This window comes from Oratosquilla oratoria, chromosome 2 (assembly GCF_046742065.1).
Source record: "Oratosquilla oratoria isolate Oo_2021 chromosome 2, ASM4674206v1, whole genome shotgun sequence".
Taxonomy (NCBI): domain Eukaryota; kingdom Metazoa; phylum Arthropoda; class Malacostraca; order Stomatopoda; family Squillidae; genus Oratosquilla; species Oratosquilla oratoria.
The window spans coordinates 28,469,800-28,492,814 of record NC_134778.1 but is presented as its reverse complement, the minus strand read 5'-3'; the positions used below and the strand labels follow the sequence as shown (position 1 = coordinate 28,492,814).

Sequence of the window (23,015 nt, the reverse complement as noted above, 5' to 3'; positions counted from 1 at the left end):
TTCATTAAAGGCTTCCCAGTTAGCTCTCTTGTAATTGGTGTAAGTGTGTCTGTGGCCAGCTGGGGTGCATCTTGTTTTGGTGGTGATGATGATTGGAAGGTGGTCAGAACCAAGGGCTCCGACCACTCTCCATGATGTTGTTGGGGTTAGGCAGGGGGAGCAAAAGGTGATATCAGGAGAGGAGGGAGTGTAGAGGGCTTCTTCATACAATGTCCTCTTATCATCTATTCCCAAATGTCTATTTCTTATTACACTTTTTAATCCACCAAGGCATTTACTTGCTTCTCTCAATCTACATTCTACCTCCACCCCCACTCCTCCCTTTCCTACCACATTCGCACCCAAGTATCTAAAACTATCCACTTCCTCCAGTCGCTCTCCCTTAATGCTCACTTCCAGTCAGTTGCCACTTTCATCCCTTGTACATCTCATCACCTTACTTTTACCCACATTTATCTTCAACTTTCTTCTTTCACACACTTTCCCAAACTCTGTCACCAACTTCCTCAATCTCTCCTCTGATCCTGCCACAAGGGCAGTGACGTCCGCAAACAACAGCTGGCTCACCTCCCACTTTTCTCAATTTTCTTTGACCATCTCTAATCCCTGACCCACCACCCTTATATTTACCTCTCATACCAACCCATCCATGTATAAGTCGAACAGCCAGGGCAACATAACACATCCCTGACAAAGTCCCACCTTTACCTCAAACCACTCATTCTCTCCATTTCTAATCCTGACACATGCTCTAATTCTCTTGTAAAAACTCCTGACAGCTCCTAGCTTTCCTCCTATCCCGTATATCTGCAAATCCTCCCACACTGCCTTCCTGTCTACCGTGTCATAAGCCTTTTCCAGATGATAAAAATTACCTTTTACTATAGCTTTCTCACATATCTGTCTTCTATAGCTTTCTCACATATCTGTCTTACCACAAAAATCTGATCTACACAACCTCTACCCGTCCTAAATCCACACTCTTCCTCACCAATTACTCCCTCTGTTCCTCTCCCAATCCTCTCAATCAAGATCCTACCATAAGCCTTCCCAACTACACTTAACAAGCTAATCCCTCTGAAACTACTCTACATTCACACTTGTCCCCTTTTCCTTTGAAGTGTGGAACTATACAGGCACTCCTCCAGTCCTCTGGCACTCTACTCTCCAACAAATATTAAATAACCTCACCAGCCAGTCCACCATCACTGTACCTCCTTTTTAGACATTCTGCATGGCATCCATCCAGACCAGGTGCCTTACCTGCTTTCATCATCTTAAGAACTACCTTCACTTCATCCTTCCTTATTTCTCCTCCATTTTCCTCACTCATCACTCTCATTTTCTTCGCACTTCCCACTGCAACTATCTTTCCCTCCCTATCCTCCCCCACATTTAGCAACTCCCTAAAATACTCTGCCCATCTTCCTCTTACTGCCTTCTCTTCCATTATCATCTCTCCATCTGCACCTTTAACCTTTTCTTCTCTACTTGATTTACCTCCTCTTCCTCTCTTAATTTCTTTCCAAAACATCTTTTTATTACTTTGAAATTTTCTGTCATACTCTTACCTCATTCCACATCTGCTCTCTTTGCCTCCTTTAACTTGTGCTTTACTTCTCTTCTCTTTTCTTTGTACCTCTCATATGACTCCCTCATCCTATTTTTTAACCAATCTGTGAAAGTTCGCTTCTTCTCTTCTACAACCTTCTTTGTTTCCTCATCCCACCACTCACTACCCTTCCTTCTATTTCCTCCCATACTTCTTGTTCCACACACCATCTTTGCACACTTTGTGACACCCTCCTTGAACCATCTCCATTCCTCCTCCACTCCTATTTCTACTCTATCCTTCACTCCCTCCCAATCCTCTCTCAGCTTCTTTTTGTACTCCTTCTCCTTTTCCTTCTCATTTAAAGAGGTCACTCTGAGCACCTCCCTACCTTTTGTCCTTTTCCTCTTTCTCCATCTATCCTCCACTCTCAACTTACCTTCCACCAGAAAATGATCTAATATTCCCCCACTCTCTCTCCTTAGAACACGTACATCCTTAACTCTTCCTATTATACTCTTATCTACCACTACATAGTCCATTAACGCTCTATCTACCACCCTTCCATCCACCACCCTCTCCCATGTGTACTTATGCTTGACTTTCTTCTGAAACACTGTAATTGCTATTATCAACTGTTTCTAGACACATCTCCACCATCACCTCTCCACTATGATTCTTTCCTGGAACTCAACATTTCCCAAACACTCCATCAATTGGTTTATTTCCTACCCTAGCATTAAGGTCTCCCATTACTACTACATTGATGTTTCTCCCTAATCCCTGTATGCACTAATTTAAATCTATCCAAAAAGCCTCCCTTTCTTCTACACTCTTCTCACTACCAGGCCCATATGCACTTACAAAAACCCATATCTGCTTTCCCAGTTTCACCTTCATCCACATTAACTTTGAAGAAACCTCCTTCCACTCCATTACATGTTTACCTATCTCTTCACTTACCAGTATAGCCACCCCTTCTCTCCCTCTCTTCACTCCTGAGAACCTCCCACTTACACTCCCAAACTCACACTTGCCCTTCCCTCTCAACTTAGTTTCACTATATGCCAACACATCCATCTTTCTTCTAACCAACATACTACCTATCTCTTCCCTCTTACTCTCATCTGTACCACATCCATGCATATTAAAAGACCCAAACCTTAAGAGTGCTGGTTGGAAAACTCCTAGACCCTCTTATGCCTTTACTTTTTTTAGGAATGTCCCCTTTGGGGCTACAGGGAGAAGGATGCCTGGTCCCAATCCCCATCCCTTTTTTCTTGCCTCTTACAATCCAAGTGGGAATACTTGGTGTAAGCATTCATCTCCCCCACCACAGGGTAGACAAAACAAGGAAATAAAATTCAGAGAAATGGTACAGGACAGCAACAAGGAGTTGGGGGACAGCATAATGCAGGGACAGTAGCAGTATAATAAAAGTTTCATCATTTCTCTGTGAGCAGAGTCCTTCTCTATCACAGACAAAATGATGTGTGGCTCTGGTCTGAAGGGACACCTCATATAGACCCTAAAATATCAAATGCATGCTACTTTGGCATAACAATATGCAGCCAATACCCCAGACAGGGTAGTTGAACCTAAAATTTTCACTTTCTTGTCACTGGGTCTACTATGCAGTTACCTCCTTTAATGATTCTATTAATATATAATGGTTGATGACTGCATTCATCAGAGGAACAAATTCTGGAGTGAAGACAGCTACTTCAGTTATGTGTGATAACAATGAACATTTTCAAGATACCTTCTGTTTCATCTCTTCATTCCTTTTCTCTTCCTCAACAAGAACCCTGTGCATAATGATCCAAGGGGAGAGAGTGCTGAAAGGAATGTCATCTGATGAAGCCGGTTCATCCAACTGCATCACCAGGATTTGGATCAAAGTTGATGTCAGACTTTTCCGCTGTTCAGGTATTATGTCATCCACTGTAATGTACAGACATAAAATCTTACACATTCCTCATTCCTTGGTTGGAAAAATGTTAAAAGTTCTTTCCTTATCCACTATAAGCCCAGATTTCCCAAGTGGAATAATAGCTTGGAATTGACCAAAACAAAATCCTTTATTGAATACATTTTATCCTAAGAGGCTTCACATATTTGTAACCCCTAGAACTCCATCTATGCAAGTTCTCTTATTTTAGCCAGAACAAAAACTTCAAATGTGCTAAATCTGTTCCAACACACAGTAAAATGTTACCCCATCAGTTACTTGCCCAAGATCTCTTGTGCAAGAAAATTATGGATCCCAGGAGGTGACTGGCAACAGCCACCAGATATATATATATACACACACACAATATAGTGCCGATATATAAAGGGAGAAATAAGGAAGACCCAACAAATTATAGACCAGTGTCCCTAATGAGTACAATGGTTAAAATTTGTAAGAGATTCATCAAAGATAGATGGACAAAATATCTGGAGGAGAATAATATACTAAACCCAAGGCAATTTGGATTCAGACAAGGAAGATCATGTACCACTAATTTGTTTCTATTCAAAATTGATAGATATATTGCAAGAAAGGGATGGCTGGGCAGACTCTGCATTCCTGGACCTACAAAAGGCATTTGATAAGGTACCACACAGAAAATTACTATGTAAACTGGAAACAATAGGAGGGATACATGGAAAACTACTGAATTGGATGGAGGACTTCCTACATGGAAGAAAAATGAGAGTGGTGCTTAGAGACAAATATTCAAAATGGGAAGAAATGAGTAGTGGCATCCCACAGAGATCAGTACTAGCTCCAATAATGTTTGCTATATATGTAAATGACATGGATGAAGGCATTGAAAGTTACATGAACTGCTTTGCGGATGACGCAATGTTATTAAAAAGAATAAGCTCCGAAATAGACTGTGACTCATTGCAGAAGGATTTGAACAAAGTCTTAGAATGGAGCAAGAGATGGGAGGTAGAATTCAACATCAAGAAGTGCAGTATAAATGAATTTGGAATTAGCAAGAAGAAAATATCAGGACAGTATAAAATTGATGGAAAATAAGTAAAGAAAGTAAATTCTGAAGGGACCTAGGAGTAATCATCACCAAAGACATGGCCAGATAAACATATAAATAAAATAGTCAGAGAAACTTATAATTTGTTGAGATCAATAAAGGTGGCCCTTAAATACCTGGATAAGGAAATGATCAAGAAAATATTACAAACACTGATAAGGCCAAAACTGGAATATGCAGCACTGATATGGTCACCCAGTACAAAAAAATATATAAGAAAATTAGAAAGAATACAAAGGGTAATGACAAAGAGGGTCCCAATACTTTCAAACCTGACATATGAACAAAGACTGGCTGAACTGGAATTGCTAACCCTGGAACAAAGAAGAGAAAGAGGAGACCTACTTACCATCCACAGAATTATGAAAGGAAAAGAATGCCTTGATGGAGAGGACTTATTAAAGTGGGACAGAGGAAAAACAAGAGGGCATGCAATGAACTCAAAAAGGATAACTAAAAAAGAGACCTGAAAAAGAACAGCTTCTTACACAGAGTGATAGATATATGGAATAAATTGGATAAAGAAATAGTGTGTGCAAACACAATACAAGAATTTAAGAACAAACTTCATCTTGCAAGATACAAAAACGGGTCACCGCGAGCACAGCTCCTCTTCCTGTATAATACAACTAGGTAAATACACTGAAAAAGGTCAAAGAGCAATTACAAATAGTGACCGGAAAGGTGGAAGAGTCAATTAAAGAAACAGACCTCCTTGAATTAAAAAAAAAATCAATGGAAACAAGAAGAGGAAAATAAAAAAAATATTCTTTAGAGAAATAGTGCAAAAGCAGATGGAAGAAAATACAAAAGAAACAGTTATGAAAGTAATTAAAGAAAAGGAAAATTGGGTGAGAGATACAATTGACAAAGGTAAATGCATTGTGGTCCATAGTATCCAAGAAAAACATAGTGTGTATAAATACCAGAGAAAAGGAGGAAAAGGAAATACCTAAGGAAATTTTGAAAGAAATTCAGGACGAAGGGCAAACTTTTGACAAAGAAATTGACGAGATTCACAGGATAGGCAAATATTCAAAAGAAAAACAACATAGACCTCTGAAAATAAAACTAAGAACTCAAATGATAACAGAGGAGGTACTATCAAAAGCGGTTGAATTAGCAAGCAGTGAGAAATTCAAACATATATGGATAAAAAAAAGGAAACGAGTGATGAGGAAAAAGAGAAAAACAAGGCTCTCAGAATTGAAGCCAATGATAGAAATGAGAAAAGAACAGAAACGTTTTTTGTTTTTTTTTTAGTACTGGACTTGAGACTGAAAAAATGGTACATCAGAAAAATGGTAATTCAAACCAAAAAGGAGAAGAAAATATGAAACTAAAAGTGGCATACACAAACATCGACAGTATGATCTCTGGAATTAATTAACTATATGACTATCTGGAAATAGAGAAACCTGACATTATGGGAATTGTGGAGACAAAACTGAAAGGCCCTCTATCAACAAGTATGGTGGGACAAGGTCTATACAACCACTGAGCAAAAAATTGGACAGACAAGCAGGGAGGAGGTGTCATGATATTGATCAAAAAGGGTTTAAATGTGGCAGAGATAAATGAAGGGAAATATAATGTAGAATTAATTATGATTAAAGTTGTAAAAAAAAAAAATGAAAAGTAGAAAATTTGTAGCAGTTTATGTGCCACCAAAAACACAGGCTTGGTCTGATAGTGATCATTCTAAATTACTGGACAACACAATGAATATGCTAAATGGGTTCCTGAAGGAGGGTGGTAACATTGTAATTACGGGTGATTTTAATGCAAACGATAATCTGGGAAGAAATGATAGTAAAAGGGGGAAAAGAACTTTGGAGCAAGATTCTGCTGGACATGACCGTAGAATACACCTTAACATAATGGGTTAAGGAAAATACTAGATATAGAAACAATGAGGAACCATCGAAACTAGACCTAATATTAATTTCTGAACCAGATATTGTGAACAAAATCAGATATAAAACACCAATTGGAAAGAGTGATCATAACTAATAGAGTTTGAATTAACCACTTCCATACGGTGATGCCTATGTAGGCGTCATGAGGAGCAAGTGGGTACGCGATGATGCCGACATCGGCATCTTGATTATATTCATTGTAGTTGTACCTGTGTGACCCTCATTCTCTCTAAACTGGCTTCATCATATTTTCTATGGTTATCAAAATTCATGGGTGAAAAAGAACGAGCGATTGAGCACTGACTTTATTTTTATAATGCGATTATTATAACGCAACATCGCACGTCGGGCAGCTAATGCTGCCAGACATGCGATGTGCCCCGGAGTGAAGAGGTTAAAAGAACAAAACAATGGAAGATTGAATGTTTAACATAGATAAGGAAGATTAATGTACAACAAAACGGATTTTGTAAAACTAAGAAAAAATTTCCAAAACACAAACTGGGATAAATTCTCCAAAGAGGAAACAAAGATGGAAGACAAATGGAACATATTCAAAGGAAAGTACAAGGAAGGAATTGATAAATATGTACCAAAGAAGAAGCAAAAAAGAGATTTATATAAAGTTTTGGTATAACAAAAGGTGCAGTGAGGCTAAAGACAGAAGAGACAAAGCCTGGAAAAGATGGAAAAGAGAAAAAAAAAAAACATCTAAATGGCCAACATATATAAAACTTAGGGATGAATATGTGAATATACGCAGGAAAGAAAAACAAAACTATGAAAAATATATTATTGACAAATGTAAGGATCAACCTAAACTCTTTTAGAGATATGTAAATGATAAATTAAAAGACAAACACGAAATTGTAAAACTGCATGGAGATAAAGAATACATTGACGACACAGAAATGGCAAAAGTTATGATCAGACATTTCAAGTCTGTTATTACAACTGAGAGCTCACAAATTTGGGAAGATTGAACAAGAAAGACTCCCTAAAATGAAAGAAATATGGGTTACACAGAAAGAAATAGGAGACCAAATAAAAAACCTAGATGTAAGGAAATCGCATGGACCAGATGGAATTGCAAATTGGATACTGAAAGAGTGTATAGACGAACTGACGGACAAATTATACAAGATAACAGACTTTTCACTTAATGAATGAAATGTACCGCAAGATTGGAAAGATGCAAACATAGTACCAATATATAAAGGAAGAAATAAAGATCCTACAAACTTCAGACCAGTATCCCTTACAAGCACAGTAGCAAAAATATGCAAAAAAGTTATCAGAAACAAATGGATCAAACACTTGGAAGAGAATAAAATATTAAACCCTAAACAATTTGGCTTTAGAGGTAGAAGATTGTGTGCCACAAACTTAACCCCTTCCATACGGTGCCGCACACGTAGGCGTCATGGGGAGCGAGTGTATTCGCGAGGCTGCCATATTGGCGTCTTGATTATATTTATTGTAGTCGCCCCTCCATAATGACATTCTTTCTAATTCTTTTGTAATCGCATTTTCTATGGTTATCAAAATTCACGGGTGAAGAGAGAACGATCGATATAAGCGGTGACTATATTTTATGATGCAAGTATTATTACGACACGTCGTACGGCTGGCATTGGCTGCTGCCACCGAGATCTAAGTCCATGACGCCTACGTGTGCGGCACCGTATGGAAGGGGTTAATATGCTTTTACTCAAGATTAACTGAGATAATACAAGAAAGAGATGGCTGGGCAGATTGCACCTTCTTGGACTTGCAGAAGGCTTTTGACAAAGTACCACATAAAAAGTTAATAAGAAAAATTGAAATAATAGGAGGAATACAAGGTAAGCTACTGGAATGGATGAAGGATTTCTTAAGTGGGAGAAAAATGAGAGTGCTACTTAGAGACAAAAATTTGAACTGGGAAGATGTGATAAGTGGGATCCCGCAAGGCTCTGTATTGGCTCCTTTAATGTTTGCCATATATATAAATGATATGGATGAGGGAGTGAAGTGTTACATGAACTTCTTTGCTGATGATGCAAAATTACTCAAGAGATTAAGAACAGAAGATTGGAGTCAGAGGTGTGAAATGAACTTTAACATTAAGAAATGTAGTATAATGGAATTTGGAAAAAGCAAAAATAGAATATCAGGTCAATATAAAATTGGTAACAAGGAAGTCAAAAAAGTCGATTCAGAAAGGGACCTGGGAGTGATTATCTCAAGTGACTTGACACCTGATAAACATGTCAATAAATTAGTTGGAGAGACTTAAGATCAATGAAAGTGGCCTTCGACAACATGGATAAAGAAATGGTAAAGAAAACAGTGGTTGCACAAATAAGACTTAAACTAGAGTATGCTGCAACACTGTGGGCACTTAGGAAAAAAAAAAAAAAAAAAAAAAGAGCAGTGACAAAAATGGCACATACACTGTCAAATTTAACATATGAACAAGGGTTGGAGAAATTACATCTATCAACATTGGAACAAAGAAGAGAAAGGTGATTTGTTGACCATTTACAGAATTATGAAGGATAGAAATTCTTGATAGAGATGACTTATTAAAATGGGACAGAAGAGAAACAAGAGGTCACAAAAAGAAGCTAAAGAAGGGCAGTTACAGAAGAGATTTGAAAAAGAATAGCTTTCCACATAGTGATTGATGTCTGGAACAAACTAAATGCAGAAACAGTGCCAAAACTATACAAGATTTTAAGAATAAACTGGATGCAGAGAGATACAAAAATGGGTCACTATGAGCATAGCTCTTTTTCTGTAAAATACAACTAGGTAAGTACACACAGTGTTGGATTGACAGCGAAGAGATTGGAACTCCAGAAAAAATGCAATTTTTGTGGATTTCAGTGATGAGGGAGCACCTGTGTTGTATTAGTAGGGATGGGGGAAAGCTCATGGTGTAGTGGGCAGGTGAAGAAAAGGGAGAAGGGGAAGCATTATTGAGGAAAATGGAAGAAAATGAGAAAGGGAAGGAATGGGCCTTGGACATCAGAAGGGGTGTAAACAAAAGGTGTGCAGATGACACAGACGAGGTCGAACAGGTGAGCAGAGGTATTAAAAGTAGGAATATAGATAATAGCAGCTCAATAGAAAGAGATTATTACTTCTATGGATTTAATGAGGGAGGAGATGACAACCTCCCCCAACTAGTAAGTCTAGAGGAGAAATTAACAAAAATGAATGAAGCAAGGGAGGTTAGGTTTAGCCAACTCACTAGTTACACCAAGAATTGATAAACTGGAAGAACTAAAGGAGAAACAAAACCTAACTAAAGAAATTGAAGAATTAAAAAGACAGTTAAGAGAAGTAAAGGATGAGAATGAGGAATTAAAGAGGAATAATAAAGAGAATAAAGAGTCCATAGCAAAAGAGGTAAGTGGTTGGAAAAAAGTCCAAGAGAATAACAAAATTTAATTTAGAGATTAGTGACACAACAATTGAAAGAACAAACTAAGGACACAGTTATCAAAGTGATGAGAGAGAAGAATATATCAAGAGACTTGGCAGATAAAAAGAAATGTATAATTATATTAGGAATGGAAGAGAAGCATAATCCAAATAGGACTACAAGAGTAAAGAAGGAAAAAGTAAACAAGGTATTAAAAATAGTTCAAGATGAACAATAGGGAAAAAAATTGAAGAAATACATACATATATATACCAAGGCTTTTTCCCCCTTACTAGGGAGGTAGCCAAAAAGGAATAGGCATGAAATCATTCCCAACCATTCCATCCCTGAATACACTCCACACCCCTCCACCCTCCCTCCCATCTTAGCACCTCCTAGATGACGGGTCATCCCTGCACCCTGTCCACTGCCCTGGGTGAGAAGCAGTGTCGCAAGACACAGCACATCCACAGCAAAGCCGCTTCATTAGATCAGCGACCCCCCCTCTCCGTCCCCCCATATAAGGGAGAGGATGGGGAGAATACCCTTCGGGCTGCGTCAAAATTTTGCTCACACACACTACCTCACCCCCCATCCCCCCCGTCCATTCCACCTCATGCATCAGAACATCTTCCATATACAACCATTCTCCATTCACCCGTCTTCTGTCCTTTCCCATCCTTCCTCAACAGACATTCCCCTCTTCCCCAAAGCCCCCTTCACCCCATCCATCCATCTCATCCTAGGACGTCCCCTCATGTTCACTCCCTCCATATCTGCCTTCCATACCTCCTTTACTAGTCTTTCTTCACTCATTCTTTCCATGTGCCCAAACCATCCTAATACTCTTTCATCAACCCTATCTCCCAACTCCCTTTCCACCCCTGTTCTCCTCCTCACCTCCTCATTTCTCACTCTATCTGTCCTAGTAACCCCCATCATACTTCTCAGACACTTCATCTCAAACACATTCAAGCTCCTTCTCTCTTCCTCTCTTATGTTCCATGTTTCTGCCCCATACAGTGCTGTTGGCACAATCACTCCTTCATATAGTCTCCTCTTAGCATCCATTCCCAAATTTCTATTCCTCATTACACTTTTTAATCCACCAAGGCATTTACTCGCTTCTCTCAATCTACATTCTACCTCCACCTTCACTCCACCTTTTCCTGCCACATTTGCACCCAAGTATCTAAAACTATCCACTTCCTCCAGTTGCTCTCCCTTTATGCTCACTTCCAGATTACTGCCACTTTCACCCCTTGTACATCTCATCACCTTACTTTTACCCACATTTATCTTCAGCTTTCTTCTATCACACACTCTCCCAAACTCTGTCACCAACTTCCTCAATCCCTCCTCCGATCCTGCCACAAGTGCAGCGCAAACAACAGCTGGCTCACCTCCCACTTTTCTCCATTTTCTTTAACCATCTCCAATCCCTGAACCACTACCCTTGCATTTACCTCTCGCACTACCCTATCCATGTATAAGTTGAACAGCCAGGGTGACATAACGCATCCTTGATGAAGTCCCACCTTTACCTCAAACCACTCACTCTCTCCATTTCTAATCCTGACACAATCTCTACTACTCTCATAAAAACTCTTGACAGCTCATAAGCCTTTTCCAGATCAATAAAGGCCCAAAAAACATCCTTCCCCTTTCCTATAGCTTTCTCACATATCTGTCTTACCACAAAAATCTGATCTACACAACCTCTACCTGTCCTAAATCCACACTGTTCCTCATCAATTACTCCCTCTGTTCCTCTCCTAATTCTCTCAATCAAGATCCTCCCATAAGCCTTCCCAACTACACTTAACAAGCTAATCCCTCTGAAACTACTACATTCACACTTATCCCCCTTTCCCTTGTAAAGTGGAACTATACAAGCACTCCTCCAGTCCTCCGGCACTCTACCTTCTCTCCAGCAAACATTAAATAACCTCACCAACCAGTCCACCATCACTGTACCTCCTTTTTTAAGACATTCTGCATGGCATCCATCCAGACCAGGTGCCTTACCTGCTTTCATCATCTTAACTGCTGCCTTCACTTCATCCTTCCTTATTTCTCCTCCATTTTCCTCACTCATCACTCTCATTTTCTTAGCCTTTCCCACTGCAGCTATCTTTCCCTCCCTATCCTCCTTCACATTTAGCAACTCCCTAAAATATTCTGCCCATCTTCCCCTTACTGCCTTCTCCTCCGTTATCATCTCTCCATCTGCACCTTTTACCTAGACTGAGGAAATACAATATAGACAAGACCAGTCCAATTAAGGTTAAATTCAGGTCACCAACGGAAGCAGAGAATGTCTTATCAAATACATGGAAACTAGCAAAAAGTGATCAGTATAAACAGGTATGGATAAAAAGAAAGATGAATAAAGAGGAAAGAGAGGAAGAGAAATAAAAAAATAATTGAAGCTAAGGAAAAACAAGAACAGAACAGAGTCAGAAAAAGAAAAATTCTATTGGAGAGTAGTGGATATGAAAGTGAGGAAATGGTTCATGGAGAAAAACGGAAGGGAAACAGAAAACAGGATGAAGGTTAAAGAAAATTAAAAGTGTCTTTCACAAATATAGATGGCTTAATAACAGGCTTGAATGAACTGAATGATTACCTGAAGGAAAAAGAACCAGACATAATGGGAATTGTAGAGACAAAATTGAAAGGTCCATTACCACCCAACAGTGTAGGACATGGTGTATATAATTGGATTAGAAACAGAAAAGTAAAACAAGGGGGTGGAGTTATGTTCCTAAAAAGAATATAAATGTGAGGAATGTCACATATGGAAAGAATAGAGTGGAGATGATTATGATGGAAATAGAGGACAGGGACAAGATGAGCAGGAAGTTTGCGGTAAATTATATGCCTCCTAAAATGGCTTTGTGGGAAGAATGCACAAAAATATGTTAGAAGACACAAGGATAACACTAAATAAGGTAATGAAAGCTGGAGGAAGAATAGTTACAATGGGTGACTTTAATTGTAAAGAAATCTGCTGGGAAGAGATGACAGTGAAAGGTGGAGATGACCTATGGGGAAATGTACTACTTGATATGATTATAGAACATACAATGATGCAATGGATACAAGAGAATACTAGGTATAGAAATGAGGAAGAACCATTGAGACTGGACCTAATAATCACATCAGAACCTGAAATAGTGGACAAGATTGAATATATGACACCAATAAGTAAAAGTGAGTACATTTTAGTTGAACAGGAACTAAACAAACAATATAGAAAAAGAAGAGTGATATATGAAAAAACAAATTTTTATAAAATAAGAGAATTTAAAAAAAAGAAAAAAAAAAAGCAGACTGGGAAAGGATACACAAGGAGGAAACAACAGTAGAAAAGAAATGGAACATTTCGACAAAAATTTATAAAGGAGTAGAAAAGTATGTTCCAAGACAACAAGAAAAAGGATATGTAAAGTGTTGGTACAACAAAAGATGCAGGGAGTTAAAAGACAAAAGGGATAAAGCTTGGATAAAATGGAAAAGAGACAAAAGACCTGAAAAATGAAAAATATATACTAGTTATAGAAATGAATATCTAAAAGTGTGCAGAACAGAAAAGAGAAAGTATGAAAAAGATGTTATAGAAAAATGTAAAGATCAACCAAAACTATTTTACAGATTTGTAAACAACAAACTGAAAAACAAACAAGAATTAGAGAAACTACAAGGAGAAATTGAATACACATTGGAAATAGAAATGGCAGAAATTATGAACAGGCATTTTAAATCAGTGTTTACAAAGGAGAACATACAACTTAGAGATGTTAAGTGGGAGGAGAAAGTCCCCCTTATGAAAGAGATAGAAGTGACAAGATATGAAATAATGATTCACTTGAGTAAACTTGATGTCAGAAAATGGCATGGACCAGATGAAATGGCGAACTGGATTTTGAGAGAATGCAGGAATGAACTAACAGACAAAATACATAGTCTAATAAGCAGTTCATTGAAAGAAGGAAAAGTTCTAGAAGATTGGAAAAGAGCAAATATAGTACCAATATATAAGGAGGGAAACAAGGAAAACCCTACTAACTATAGACCGGTCTCTCTTAAAAGTACAAAAGCTAAAATCTGTGAAAGAATCATCAAAACTAGATGGGTAAGGCATCTGGAAAAAAACAAAGTACTAAATTCAAGGCAATTTGGATTTAGAGAAGGATGATCATGCGTCACAAACTTAATGTGTTTCTATTCAAGTCGAATAGATGTAATACAAGAGATGGATGGGCTGATTGTGCATTTCTAGACCTGAAAAAAGCTTTTGATAAGGTGCCACATAAAAAATTACTAGAGAAATTAGAAACTGCAGGAGGAATACAGGGTAAACTGCTGAAGTGGATGGAAGATTTCTTGCGTGAAAGAAAAATGAGAGTGGTGATAAGAGACAAACACTAATTGGGATGAAGTGATTAGTGGAGTTCCACAAGGAACGTTCTGGCCCCAATAATATATATATATTAATGATATGGATAAAGGAATTTAAAGTTATATGAGCTTCTTTGCAGTAGATGCAAAATTTTTGAAAAAAGTGAACACTGTAGAAACACAGTGAGTCGCTACAGAGTGATCTCAATAAAGTATGGGAATGGAGTAGGAAGTGGGAGATGGAATTCAATATTAAGAAGTGTAGTATAATGGAATTTGGAAAAAGCAAAAAAAGAATAACAGGATCATATAAATTGGGAGAAGAAGAAATTAAAAAAGTAGAAAATGAGAAGGACCTGGGAGTCATTATTATGAATAATATGTCCCCTGAGAAACATATAAACAAACTTTTTGGAGAAACTTATAATGTAATAAGAACAATCAAAGTGGCATTTACATACCTGGACAAAAAATGGTGAAGAAAATACTGGTAACTTTGATAAGACCAAGATTGGAATATGCAGCAACGACGTGGTCATCAAGTACAAAAAAATGTATAACAAAACTTGAAAGAATACAAAGAGCAATTATGAAATTGGCATCAACACTCTCAGAACTATCATATGAAGAGAGACTAGCAAAATTTGAGCTACGAACATTAGAGCAAAGAAGAGAGGAGACTTGATAACTATTTATAGAATCATGAAAGGCATAGAAACTATTGATAGAGAGGATCTAATAAAATGGGATAGTAGAGATACAAGAGGACATGGAAAGAAAATCAAGACAGTTATTGAAGAGACCTAAAAATGAACAGCTTTCCCCACAGGGTAATAGATGTTTGGAACAAGTTAGATGAGAAAGTGGTGTGTGCAAGGACAATACACGAATTTAAAAATAGTCTAGATAAAACGAGATATGAAGACAGGACACCACGGGCATAGCTCCCCTTCCCGTAAAATACAACTAGGTAAATACACACTTTTGAAAGAATCCAAAGAGCAGCGACAAAAATGGCACCCACACTATCAAATCTGACATATGAACAAAGATTGGAGAAATTACAGCTGTCAACACTAGAGCAGAGAAGGGAAAGAGGCAATTTGTTGACCACTTTCAGAATTGTGAAAGGGATGGAAGTTCTCGACAGAGACAACTTATCTAAATGGGACAAAAGAGAAACAAGAGGACATGAAAAGAAACTAAAGAAAGACAGTTACAGATTCCCACACAGAGTGATCGATGTCTGGAACAAACTGAACAGAGAAACAGTAGATGCCAGAACTATACACAATTTCAAGAATAAACTGAATGTGGAGAGATGTGAAAATGGGTCACTTCGAGCATAGCTCTCATCCCGTAAAATACAAATAGGTAAATACACACGAAAAATCCAGAAAAACAAAAGTAATTGTCCCTTTTTGTAATATCTCAAGGAAATATAAAAATATAATTCTATGATGAATGCTCACTGCGTACTGAAAACGTTTCTTTGCTAACATGGTATCTTATAAACACATACATACATACATACATATACCAAGGCTTTTTCCCCCTTACAAGGGGGGTAGCCAAAAAGAAAAAGGCATAAAATCATTCCCACCCATTCCATCCCTGAATACACTCCACACCCCTCCACCCTCCCTCTTATCTTAGCACCTCCTGAATGACGGGTCATCCCTGCACCTTGTCCACTGCCCTGGGTCAGAAGCAGTGTCGCAAGACACAGCACATCCACAGCAAGGCCGCTTCATTAAATCGGTGACCCCCCCTCTCCATCCCCCCATTGCATAAAAGGAGAGGACGGGGAGAAATCCCTTCGGGCTGCGTCAAATTTTGCTCACACATACTACCTCACCCCCCATCCACCCGCCCATTCCACCTCATGCAATCACAACATCATCCATATACAACCATTCTCCATTCACCCCTGTCTTCTGTCCTCTCCCATCCTTCCTCAACAGACATTCCCCTCTGCCCCAAAGCCCCCTTCACCCCATCCATCCACCTCATCCTAGGACATCCCCTCATGTTCACTCCCTCCACATCTACCTTCCACACCTCTTTTACTAGTCTTTCTTCACTCATTCTTTCCATGTGTCCAAACCATCCTAATATTCTTTCATCAACCCTATCTCCCAGCTCCTTTTCCACCCCTGTTCTCCACCTCACCTCCTCATTTCTCACTCTATCTAGCCTAGTAACCCACATCCCTTAAAATCATTTGGGGAGTTTTTTATCAGTAGATTTTTAACAGTGGAATTATTTCTAATTCCACTGTTAACAATCTACTGATAAAAACTCCCCAAATAATTTTAAGGAATGTGTTTATAAGATACCATGTTCCAATTGTAGTAGGTATTATGTTGGGCAAACAAGCAAAGATTTAGAAGTAAGAATAAAACAGCATAAACATAGCATTAAGACAGGACAATATTCTAATGCTTTGTTTACTCATGTAAGGGATTTTGACCATCCGATCAATTGGAAAAATGCAACAAATATTGTATCATGTAAAGACATGACTGAAAGAAATATTATAGAATCTTGCATCATCAAACATGACTAAGAAAAACTCCTCAATAACAATTTAGGTCTATACAAACTTGACCCATTTATTGTTAAGAGTATATATGATAATTACTGTAAGGAATAAGGTCACCCACCCCTACCCTTCAAGACTTGACCTGACCTGATATAATTAGCTTAAGTGGTACCCTTTCCATATGTCAAACCTCTCTCATGTGTATATATATCTCATCTTACTCTGTATTTATTCATTCTATTGTAATCCTTGAAGATGTGAACAAATATCACGAAAGCGCTCGGATTCCAAGAATTTTTCTTTTCCCTGTGGTATTCAGTATACATATATATATCTATATACAGTTGAACCTCAAAAGCCTGGACCCCGAATGCCTGGACCCTCGTATGACCGGTCGAAATGAACAAAGGGCGGACTTTTCAAGCAAAGTTCCCTATTTATCCGGTAGGTGGCAGCGACAGCCGTACACGTGTACTCAAACCTGGCCCAGTCAAGCCGCCACCAGGGCTGCCGTTTCGTAGAATTTTGTACCAAAACGTAGTAAAATAGCGGCATGTGGCAACTGCACACGGACATAAGGAAAAATTTTCTACATATCAGTGGGCTGTTAAAAACATTCAAAAACTCAAACTTTTGATTAAAAATCATAGAACTAGTTATCAAATAATAAATGGTACATCAAAATATGACTTTTATTTGTAATTGTGTTACTTATAAAATATTATACCCCAAAAGATACGTTTTTACCTTGTAGAAAAAATTCTACGCTAAAGTTTCAGCTTTCTTTTAGCGATAATAATATAAAAAAATCATTTTTATATCTTACTGAATATGTTAGGGCATGAGGGCATTATATACATTCAAGAATAAAAAAACTAGAACCAACATTTTGTTAAAGTTTGACAATTATATCTTGCTATGGAAGTCTGCACACGCCCGAGAAAAATGTATGCCCCGGTATGGCAACACTCCCATTCTACACGGCAGAGTAGAAAACGCGGCAACCCTGGCCGCCACCACTGTCCCGCGTGCATACCTTCCGATATTTACAGTGTACTTAATAAAAAATACAGTACAGTACACTGTATTTACAGTACATTTACATGCCTGTATTACAGTTATTACAGAATTATTAGTATTATAGCATTATTATTACAGTATTATTATTACAGTGTTAGAGTATTATTCTTATGTGTTTCTATGCCATATCATACATTACCTATATTTTCGATGACCGGCCTTTTGGCTTGCCCGGACCACCCTCCCCCACAATGAGTCCGGGCTTTCGAGGTTCTCCTCTATATATATATGTATATATATATTTTTATATATATATATATATATATATATATATATATATATGTGTGTGTAAAAAAATGTATGTATATATATATATATATATATATATATATATATATATGTGTGTGTGTGTAAAAAAATGTATGTATATATATATATATATATATATATATATATATATGGAGTTAAGTGTGGGAAAATGTGAATACATGAACCTAAGCAGAATTTCGGGAGATGGAGGAGTTACAATAGATACCCAAGAAGTAAGAAAAGTACACAACTTCAAATATCTGGGAGCTGATTTTAACAGCGGAGGGGATATACTTTCGGAAATAAATGAAAGAATCAAGAAGTACAATATAGAGCTGCAGTCACTATACCCACTTCTTAAGGATCCTGCAATACCAAGGATAGTGAAGAAAACTATCTATATAACTATATTAAGACCAGTACTGTGTTATGGATGTGAGACCTGGAAATTAACCAGTAGGACAAGGGGTAAAATACAGGCCGCAGAAATGAGAGCACTAAGGGTTATCTACAGATGTACAAGGGTGGACCGAATAAGGAATCAAGTTATAAGAGAAGCATTGGGGGTTGAGAATGTACTGGACTATGTGGAGAGAGGACAGCTGAGATGGTACGGACATGTTATGCGGATGGAAGAGCAAAGATATCCAAAGAAGTACTACTTATGGAAACCAGAAGGAAGAAGACCTGTGGGACGCCCAAGAATGAGATGGAGAACAAATATCCAGGAGGCCCTGCACAAGAGGGGAACCTCACTGGAGGAGGTTGAGAGGGATAGAAAATACGAGGAACATCAACAATGGAGAGACCTAACGAGATGTGGCAACTGACAGACTTATCAGGCCTAACAGGAGGAGGGTGAGAAATATATATATATATATATAACTTAGACAAAATGTTGTAGCATATTTGTAAATAATAATCACGAAGAACCCACAGTTGGAATAAAAGGAAACTTTAGAAGAATGTGCAACTTCTATATTTCGGCTAATAGCTATACTAGGGGGATTTCTCCCTTTGTATGGATGGGGGTGGGGGTTAGGGCTGGCAGTTCATTCATGAACTATATTAATACCTACTTGTGCCTTCTTTGAGGTCCATTACTGCTGTGTGCATTGTGTCCAAAATTTTTGTAACAGCATTAGTCCAAGCATCTTTCTGGGTTTCACCTTCTGTCTTCCTGTATGTCTCAACACTTTCAGTAAGTGCCAAACTTCCCCACTTCATTACATCCTGAAGTTAGAAAAATAATGTATGAAAAAATAAAATACATTCATACATATACCAAGGGGTTTTGCCTCTTTAAAAGAGAGATAGCCAAAGTCAAATCATAAATCCATTCCACCCATTTTATCCCCATATACTCCATTCCCATTTACTACCCCTCCCTCCCTCTTTTCTTGGCTCCTCCTGGATGATGGGTCATCCCTGCATCTCGCCCACTGCCGTCGGAAGCAATGCAGCAAGACACAGCACATCCATGGCAAAGCCATTTCATTTAATCGGTGACCCCTCTCCATACCCTCATGCAGAGGGGAAAAAAAAAAAAAAAAAAAAAAAGGGGAGAAATCCCTAAGGGCTGCATCAAAATATCATTCACACACACTTCTTCATTTCCCATCCACTCCCTTCCATGCATCACAGCATCATCCATACACAACTATTCTCCATTCACCCCTATCTTCTGTCTTCCTTTTTTCCTCGACAGACATTCCCCTCTTACCCAATGCCCCTTTTATCCCATTCATCCATCTCATCCTTGGTCACTCCCACCACCTCCATCTTCCATACCTCTTTTACAAATTTTTCTTTACTCATTCTTTCCATATACCCAAACCATCCCAGTACTCTTTCATTAACCCTATCTTCCAACTCCCTTTCCAGCCCTGCTCTCCTACTCACCTCCTCATTTCAAATCTATCCAGCCTAGTAACCCCTACCATACTTCTCAGGCATTTCATCTCACATTTAAACTTTTCCTCTCTTATGTTCCATGTTTCTGTCCCATAGTGTGCTATAGGCACAATCACTCCTTCATATAATTAACTTTTAGCATCCATTCCCATATGTCTATTTCTCATTACAATTTCTAATCCCTCTAGGCATTTACTTGCTTCTCTCAATCTACATTCTACCTCCACCTCAGTCCTCCCTATCCCACCACATTTGCACCCAGGTATATAAAATTATCCACTTACTCCAATCTCTTTCCCTTAGTACTCACTTCCAGTCTGCTGCCACTTTCTCCACTTGTACATCTCATCACCTTACTTTTACCCCCATTTATCTTCAACTTCCTTCTTTTGGACACCTTCCCAAACTCCGTCACTAACTTTCACAATCCTGCTACAAGTGCAGTGTCATCCACAAACAACAACTGGCTTATCTCCTATTCTTCTCCATTTTCTTTAACCATCTCCAACCTCTGACCCATTACCCTTGCATTTACCTCTCGTACCACCCTATCCATATATAAATTGAACAGCCATGGTGACATGACACATCCCTGGCGATGTCCCGCCTTTACCACAAACCACTCACTCTCTCCATTTCTAATTCTAACACAAGCTCTACTACTCTTTTAAAAACTTTTGACTGCTCTTAAAAGCTTCCTTATCCCATATATCTGCAATATCTCCCACAGTGACTTCCTATCTACCCTGTCATAAGCCTTTTCCAAATCCATAAAAGCCTTAAAAACATCCTTACCTTTTCCTAAACCTTTTTCACATATCTACCTTACCACAAAAATCTGATACACACAACTCCTACCTGTCCTAAACTGACACTGTTCCTCACCAATTACTCCCTCTGTTCCTCTCCTAATCCTCTCAATCAAAATCATATGCCTTTCCAAACTACTCTCAACAAACTGATCCCTCTGAAACTATTACACTCACACTTGTCCCCTTTTCCCTTGTACAGCAGAACTATACAGGCCACCAACACTCAACCCTCTTTAAGACAAACATTAAACAACCTCATCAGCCAGTCCACCATAACTGTACCTCTCTTTTTTAGACATTCTGCATGAGACCCATCAAACCCAGGTGCCTTGCTTGCTCTCATAATAACAACTGCTTTTACCTCATCCTTTTTTATTTCTCCTCCATTTTTCTCATTCATCACAGTCATTTTCTTAGCACTTCCCATTGCAACTACCTTTCCTTCCCTATCCTCCTTCACACTTAGCAACTCCCTAAAATACTCTGCCTATCTTCTTACTACAGTCTATTCCATTATCATCTCTCCATCTGCACCTTTTACCTTTTCTTCTCTACTTGATTCAACTTCCCTTCCTCTCTTAATTTCCTTCCAAATCATCTTTTTATTACTTTCAATATCTTCTTTCATAATCTTACCCCATTTCACATCTGCTCTCCCATTTACATCCTCTATCTTATGCTTTATTTCTTTTCTCTTTGTACCTCTCATCCTATTTTGCAACCAATCTGGGGATGCTTGCATCTTCTCTTCTACAACCTTCTTTGATTTATCATCATTCCACTCACTACCCTTCATTCTATTTCCTCCTGTCCACCTTGTTTCACACACCATCTTTTTACACATTGTGACTCCCTACTTGAAACATCCCCATTCCTCCTCCACTCCTAGTTCTACTCTATCATTCACTCCCTCTTTCTTTTCTCTAAGTTTTTTCTTGTACTCCTTTTCTTTTTCATTAAAGTATCTTACTCTAAGCACCTCCCTACCTTCTGTCCTTTTCATCTTTCTCCATCTATCCACTCCCAACTTACCTTAAGAAAAAAAAAAAAAAAAAAAAAAAAAAAAAAAAAAAAAAAAAAAAAAAAAACGATATTCCCCCACTCTCTCCTCTAAGAACAAGTATATCTAAAACTCTTTTTACTATTCTGGTTACCACTATATAGTCCATTTATGCCCTATCTACCACCCTTCCATCCACAACCCTCTTCCATGTGTACTTTTACTTGACTTTCTTCCTAAACACTGTATTTGCTATCATCATTTCTCTAGACACATCACCATCAACCCTCCACTACAATTTTTCTTGGGACTCTACACTTCTCAACCACTCCGTTTATTGGTTCATCTCCTACCCTAGCATTGATATCTCCCAATACCACAACATTGACATTTCTCTCTAAACCCTCTATGCACTCATTTAAATCTATCAAAAAAAAAAAAAAAAAAAAAAACTCCCTTTCCTCTACACTCTTCTCACTACCAGTCCCATATGCACTTACAAAAGACCTAGTTTCACTTTCATCCACATTAACCTTGAAGAAACTTCCTTCCAGTAAATCACACACTTACCTATCTCTTCATTTACTAGTACAGCCATCCTCTCTTCACTCCTGACACCCAACTACACTCCCAAACTCAAACTCACTCCTCCCTTTCAACTTAGTTTTCATTCAATGCCAACACATCAATTTTTCTTCTCACAATTATACTGCCTCTTTCCTTTTACTCTCATCTGTACTACATCCATGCATATTAAAAGACACCTTAGGGTTCTAGTCGGAGAAAACTCCCAGACCCTCATATTTATTTATTTATTTCTATTTTTTTTAAGGAATGTCCCCTTTGGGACTACAGTGAGTAGGATGCCTAGTCACCTGTCCCATTTTTGTCACCTTTTATGACTGAAGTGGGAACACTCAGTGACAGTTTTCTTTCTCCCCTACCACAGGATTCAGTTAAAAAGGAAATGTATATTCAGACAAGTGATACAGGACAGTATTAAGTGTTGGGGGACAGCAGAACAGAGGAACAGTTGCAGTATAGTAAAGTAGGATCATTTCCCTATGAATTGATATATCTTCTA

The 23,015-nt window shown here is 38.3% G+C and overlaps 1 protein-coding gene across 1 annotated transcript in view; it reads right to left on the bottom strand.

The window, feature by feature from the left end:
* Positions 1-23,015, bottom strand: part of LOC143035050 (calcineurin-binding protein cabin-1-like) — a 134,725-nt gene that overhangs the window by 74,837 nt on the left and 36,873 nt on the right. Inside the window, exons 2-3 of the mRNA XM_076201524.1 lie at positions 19,285-19,438; positions 3,315-3,496 (exon numbers count right to left, since the gene is read on the bottom strand). Of these exons, the coding sequence (XP_076057639.1) occupies positions 3,315-3,496; positions 19,285-19,438 (336 nt within the window). The remainder of the gene's footprint in view (positions 1-3,314; positions 3,497-19,284; positions 19,439-23,015) is intronic.